The sequence below is a fragment of the Acomys russatus genome, chromosome 12, assembly GCF_903995435.1.
Source record: "Acomys russatus chromosome 12, mAcoRus1.1, whole genome shotgun sequence".
NCBI lineage: Eukaryota > Metazoa > Chordata > Mammalia > Rodentia > Muridae > Acomys > Acomys russatus.
Genome location: NC_067148.1, coordinates 23187481 through 23193582, shown reverse-complemented (window position 1 = coordinate 23193582; position 6102 = coordinate 23187481). Strand labels below are relative to the sequence as shown.

At 46.8% G+C, this 6102-nt stretch overlaps 1 protein-coding gene across 1 annotated transcript; it reads left to right on the top strand.

Annotated features, from left to right (window-relative positions):
* The first annotated feature begins 1690 nt into the window (after window positions 1-1690).
* Kcne4 (potassium voltage-gated channel subfamily E regulatory subunit 4) lies at window positions 1691-2545 on the top strand. Its single transcript, XM_051153716.1, has one exon. It carries the CDS (start codon window positions 1816-1818, stop codon window positions 2491-2493), a length of 678 nt encoding a protein of 225 aa, XP_051009673.1. The 5' UTR covers window positions 1691-1815; the 3' UTR covers window positions 2494-2545.
* The last annotated feature ends 3557 nt before the right edge of the window (window positions 2546-6102 follow it).

Below are 6102 nucleotides of genomic sequence, written 5' to 3'. Positions count from 1 at the left end.
GAAGTTTCCATGCTTCTCCTTGGAAGCTTCAATGCAATGACCCACTGGGGATGATTCTTTTAGGGTTGGCGTGCACACCAGTCATGTAGCAGCTCGAGATCAGAGGCTGCTATAGATTAAGGCTCCCTGCGAGTTTCCTTGGCTTACAGTGATGGCCCTTTAGATTGAACATCCCAGGGAGCAAGTGACTTGGAAGCAAGCCCTTGGTGACTCTTCTCATGTCACTCACAGCAGCCTTTTTAAACATGGGGGTCCACCTAGGTGGTGTTGAGAACTTGAGCCTTCTTGGTGGCTCACCGAGAGAATGCCCGCTTCACCCATGACCTGTCTGAGATACACAGATAAGTGTGTACAGTCTGTGTGGTGCTTCAGAGGCATGGCCGTGGGCACAATGGAGCCAGTCCTGATCCTAGTAGCTCTCACCAGCACATTTTCACTCCACATAGATCACTGAAGAGAATCGGGAAGGTTTTTAATTTTCATACAAGGTCTATTTTTGTAACCCAGCCCGACACTGAACTCACGGTAGCCTTGCTCTAGCCTCTTAACTGCTAGATTACAGGTGTCCAACAATTCCTCAGTAAAGGCTGGAAGACTCTAGAAGAGATTGTAAAGCATGTATTTGTGAGCTGGGTGTAGAAGGCAAGTAGAATCTTTATGCGTTTAAAGGGTTAACCTGTGCCAGCCAGCCTTGTGGTTTTTAGAGGGGTTAAACTGAGAGGAACTTAAAAGCCATCAGGTTCTCAGAACTCTGCTTGCTAACCAGGCCTGCCCCTCACTAGCCAGCTATTTTACTGCAGCTGTGTGAGGCTTGGAGCGGTTAAGGAAGGGTTTGTCAAACTCCTCTAATCAGTGGAAGAATTTAAGAACTTCAGACGGAAGCAATTGCTGCCCTTGCCTCCAACTGTCTTTCATTCTAATGATTGGATTGGATACCCTGTGAGAACCTATAGATGACATAATTGGTTATTTCCTGCAAGGGAAAAGAAATATAAACTCCTTGTCAGTGAGAGCGGACTTTGGGGTAACAGTTCAAACGTAGCACATTCTTTGCCCCTCTTTTCACACACTGGTTCTAGCCACCTGAAGCCTCTAGCTGTGAGCTGAGCTGGGGCGGGCGGGGCAAGCGGTTCCTACTCCCCCCTCTTTTTCTCTTCACAGCTGCAAAGTTCAGAGAGTTGAACCGCAGTGCTTCGAGTTCAGCGCTCTCCGCCACAGTCAACCCCTGTTGTAAATCCTCCTCCCGGAACACGTGACAATGCATTTCTTGACTATATATCCCAAGGACAAGCGCGGGGCTGTCAGAGCGCAGAGCCTGACACAGAAGAAAAACATCATCCGCTTCAGCCATTTAGGACTTCCACACTCGGGACAAACTGTCAGCCTTTGGTAAGTTAGCGAGGCTCCTCTTTGGAGACATGCAAGGGGCAGGAGTAGTTCTAACTATTAATAGAGAAAGTTTTCTTGCTTTTTTTTTTTTCTTATAAGGAAACTTTGCTTTGAAAGTTTGAAGCTTTTGAAACAAAATGTAAAGTTTGCTTCTGTCCAGCCAGTTAAATCATGCCTTTCAAAGCTTAAGATTTCCCCCTATGAATCCTTATATGGTATTTAATGTTTAAAGGACAGAACTAAGGCACAGTTATTTTCTGAAATACAGATAAAGTATCTATCTATCTATCTATCCATCCATCCATCCATCTATCATGTATCTTCCTATCTGGTGAAAGTTTTTCTCACTTTTCTTCCATTCTTTCTCTTGATTTCTCTTACTCGCTCCAAGCAATCAGAGTCAACCCTTGTTAACCGTTTGGTGAGATGCCTTACATTCTGCTATTTCCCTCACTCCTGTTTTTAACTACCTATTTTGATCTATTGCAATGCCACAAGCCCTGCGCTTGCCTTCTGCGTGTACTGTGGATCCATGTGGAAGGTCTAACTTGTGGCTTTCTCCCCAGACCCCGGCTGTGTGAGCGACCTTTCAAGCTGAGCATGGAGCCCCTGAACAGCACACACCCGAGCGCTGCAGCCTCCAGCAGCCCCCTTGGTTCCCACGAGCCTAGTAACAGCCACGGCAATGGCAACGAATACTTCTATATTTTGGTCGTTATGTCCTTCTACGGCGTTTTCTTGATTGGAATCATGCTGGGCTACATGAAATCCAAGAGGCGGGAGAAGAAGTCCAGCCTCCTGCTGCTGTACAAAGATGAGGAGAGGCTGTGGGGGGAAGCCATGAAGCCGCTTCCTATGATATCCGGCCTGAGGTCAGCCCAGGTACCCATGATGCTGAACGTGCTGCAAGAGAGTGTGGCGCCTGCACTGTCCTGCACCCTCTGCTCGATGGAAGGGGACAGTGTGAGCTCTGAGTCTTCCTCTCCCGATGTGCACCTCACCATCCAGGAGGAGGGGGCTGATGATGAGCTGGAGGAGACGTCTGAGACACCTCTCAATGAAAGCAGCGGAGGGTCTTCAGAAAATATCCATCAGAATTCCTAGCACCCTCGGGCCTCTGGAGGTGGCTCCATAAGCCACGCTTGACAGAGGAAAGACATTTCAAACCCCCCAAAATGGGGGAGGGAGAGAGAGACAAGGCTCAGCCAGTGTTCTCGAGGTTCCTGTGGTTCGGACTCCACATTGCGAAGGTTCCAGAGGCGTACACCGTGATCGTTTACTCTGGGGCCTGGGTGTTGCGGGTCCCCGTTCAGCATCTGGCTGGAGAATGTGTTGTTTTTTCACTGGATGCCCTGGTTAACTTTGGCAGCATCTATCTGCCTATGCCCAGGGCTGACAACTGCCCAGGGCAGGCTGAAGGACTAGTTTTGATTTGCTAAGTTGCCTAGAGTTTTCTTCTTCTAGATCTGATTGGCTGTAAGTACCTTTATTGTGTGTGCCTGTGGCATTTGGTCACAGACGGTTACATACTTCTGGAGGTGGGAGACAGATAGAGCCCAGCTTGTTTGCACAATGCAAGGAGAGAAGGCAGTGTGTACATATGTCTGCGTTAGCCGGGGGTATAAGCTATGACCTAGTCTGAGCTTTTGTCTCACCTGCGAGCTTAAACTCTGACTTGTGACTGTACAGCATTGCAGGTGAGCATGGCTTTCCTTGTCAGTAAGCTTCCTCTGAACCAAGACCTGTTGAGGGTGGTCCTCCTGACCTTCATAGATTGGGTAGTGATGGGGTTACACAAGGCCAAATCATTGATGGGTGTGCTATAGCTCTTTTTTTTTCCAGCCGAGTTTTCTGGGGCTGGAGAGCACACATGTGGGCCTCACCATGTGGGGGTTTGTCACGTAGCTGAGACCTAGAAGGGCATACTCAAGCGAGATTGCACAGAGCTGGGGTTCACTCACTGTAGCTCCTGATCTGAGCTCTGATGCTCATTTACTGTGTGGTCCTGGACATGTCCTTACAAGGCTCATGGCCTTCATGAGGCTCCCGGGGCTGCGCAGCCCCCAGGGGGCTAGGGAGGACATCTTTAGACGTTGTACTGTGTGATAAGTCCTCCACGGCCTGGTGTGAGGAAGTTAGGACCAAGTATTTCCCCTTTGATTGCTTAGTCTGGAGAAAGATATGTTGACTTAAAGGCACAGTTGGAGACCCTAGAGATGTGTAACTGGGGAATTCGGGGCTGGTCAGCAGCCATCCTTATTGAAGCTTTCCCAGCATGGGACTGAAGAGGCAGACAGTGTGGTTTCCTCTGCAGAATTCTGTGGATGGGAGGATGTTAACATTCCCAGCTAAGGGTAAGCGAAGTCTAAAAAGGGGTGCTCAGGGCTGCTTGCCAGTGTTCCATGTAGTCCTGTGAGGCAGAGCCTCACAGCAGGCTGTTTTTTGCTGCCCTCCCCCCCCCCCCCCAGAAAACCAGAAGGATGCAGAAAACCTCCAAAAGACCAAGTTTGCCTCTAGTGAAAAACCTTTAAAATTTTTATTTATCCTAACTCTCTCTGGATTGGAGACAAAACAGTTACTACTGGTCCCCATGAGGGGTTAACAGTATAGGAGCTGTTTTTTTTCCAATCGGTTTTGACTCAGAGGTAGCTGTATTATGTTGGACACGGAAAGGGGCCTCTGTTCACTTTAAGATTCAGAGTGTGGATCAACTCCAAAGGGGGCCGTTTAAGTTGAAAGAAGCCAAGTTCAGTTTGGCCTCTTGCCTGGAATCACTTGAATTCTGAAACTTTACTGCGGCAGACATGTGCGTTGTCACAATTTCCATTGCTTAATCCTGGTTTGGTGCAAGTCTGTCTGCGCCTGTTACAAAGTGATGTATATACTTCCTTCCAACACATTGAGTTGTAGAAATCGTCTTTTGTATTTAATGGTTTGTAATTTTCACAATATTTTTTAATTTAAATAAACACATTTCCCTCCAAGAAGTCACAGTTCTTTGATCCTTAAACATGTGTATAATTTCTAGTCTCTACGTTATTGCAAAGTGTCGCTGTGTTCTACCCATCTCCAGAGCCATACTTCTGCAAAGGCACATCTTTTGCCACAGGGTACGTGTATTGTGATGTCGTTTGCCACAGGGTACGTGTGTCGTGTCATTTCCATCCTTTGATCCACTTTGTAGGTATTGGAAAACAAGCTGAGGATGGTCTTACGTCACCTTCTGCAAAGGCCCGGGAGCTTTTGGACTTGAATGTGAGTGGCTTGGCGAGGGCTGCTAAGATGTCTCTCCAAATTTGGTTGCAAGAAAACATTTGATTTGCACGCTGACTTGGCAAACGTCTTCCACATGTGTGGCCCTGGCAGTCTAGGCTTAAATGGGTAGGGTGTTGCCATACGAACAACAGTGCAGACTTACGGAGGCAATCAAATGCAAAGTCCACAGCTGGGGTTCTGTTTCACACTCCCCCCTCCACAAGAATAATTTCTAGCTCTCTCTCTTCTCTCTTAGTCTTGCCATATCTCTGTCTCGCAGGCAGAGACATGGCCGGCCAGGGCAGCCTGGGCAGCCTCTCCTTTATAAGTTTATTCCCACAGTCAGAAGTTCTAAAGAAAAACGAACAAAACCTGTGACCCATTTTCAAAACAGGCAGACAAAGGGAAACTCTTCCTTGTATACGTGTCTGTGTCTTGTGAGCTTTGGGTTTTGTTTTGTTTTTTGTTTTTCCTATTTCAAGTAAATGTTTCCATAGGTTTGCAAATAGTTACCTAAAAAGGGATTGACCTGGTAATGGAGCAAGGCAGCCTGCATTCTTCTGGAATAATATAGCAAGGACCTCAATCCAGCAGCCAATAACACTGACAAGCAACATGGAAAGATTATTATAAGAGAAAAGAAAATTCTTTACCCCAGCTTCTAGTCATTCTTAGTAAGGAAATAGTTAAGAAAAAATTTTTTTTGTTACCATGGGCGGAAGAAGAGGGAATTCTAAACTCTAATTGTCCTAAAAATATGCAGAGTACACTGTGTCGTTTTAATGGAATATTTGTTTTCCTTAAAAGAAAAAAAAAAAAAAAACCCAGAACTTCTAAGCAGAACCTAAGGCCCAAGGGGTTTAGTCTGTGTGGACTTACTCATGCATGTGAAAAACTGCGAAGGGAATTTGGCCCTATGTACCTCAGTTATTAGAAACATATTTCAAAAGCACGTGAATGGTGCAGGATGAGGTAAACGGATCGTCCTGCTGGCTCCATACTGTTCTAATTGCACCTTTGTACACCAGAGCCCCACAGAGATACTGTAGAGGGAGAGATTTCTTTCAGGGACAGAATCATGGGATCAGAACTACCAGGAAGGGCTGAAGTTGAGCCAAGGGTTGAGCCTTTTTGGCTTGAGATCCTGGTTGGAAAGTGGATCCCACAATACACTTGGAGCTACGATTGGAGCGTTTGTGGTCAACCTGCTCAATCATGGCTCAACTGGGGAAAAGTTATTTGCCGTCCTGTAGAATGCTGCTCTAACCCTAGATGCCGTAGGACAGGCAGACTATTCATCTTGTAACACAGTTTAAACTCCATGTTTAAGCACAGCATACTTTTGTTCCATACTATAAGTACGGAACAAAGCTGCTGAAGAAGACTGCAGGAGATAGGGTGCAGGCGGAGGTTAGGGGTGGGGCAGACATTCAACCAGCTGCAAGGAGGTGATGGGCA

Excerpts from the sequence above, each read along its gene's own strand:
- Kcne4 (XM_051153716.1), top strand. The coding sequence starts at position 1,816 with ATGCCTTACATTCTGCTATTTCCCTCACTCCTGTTTTTAACTACCTAT.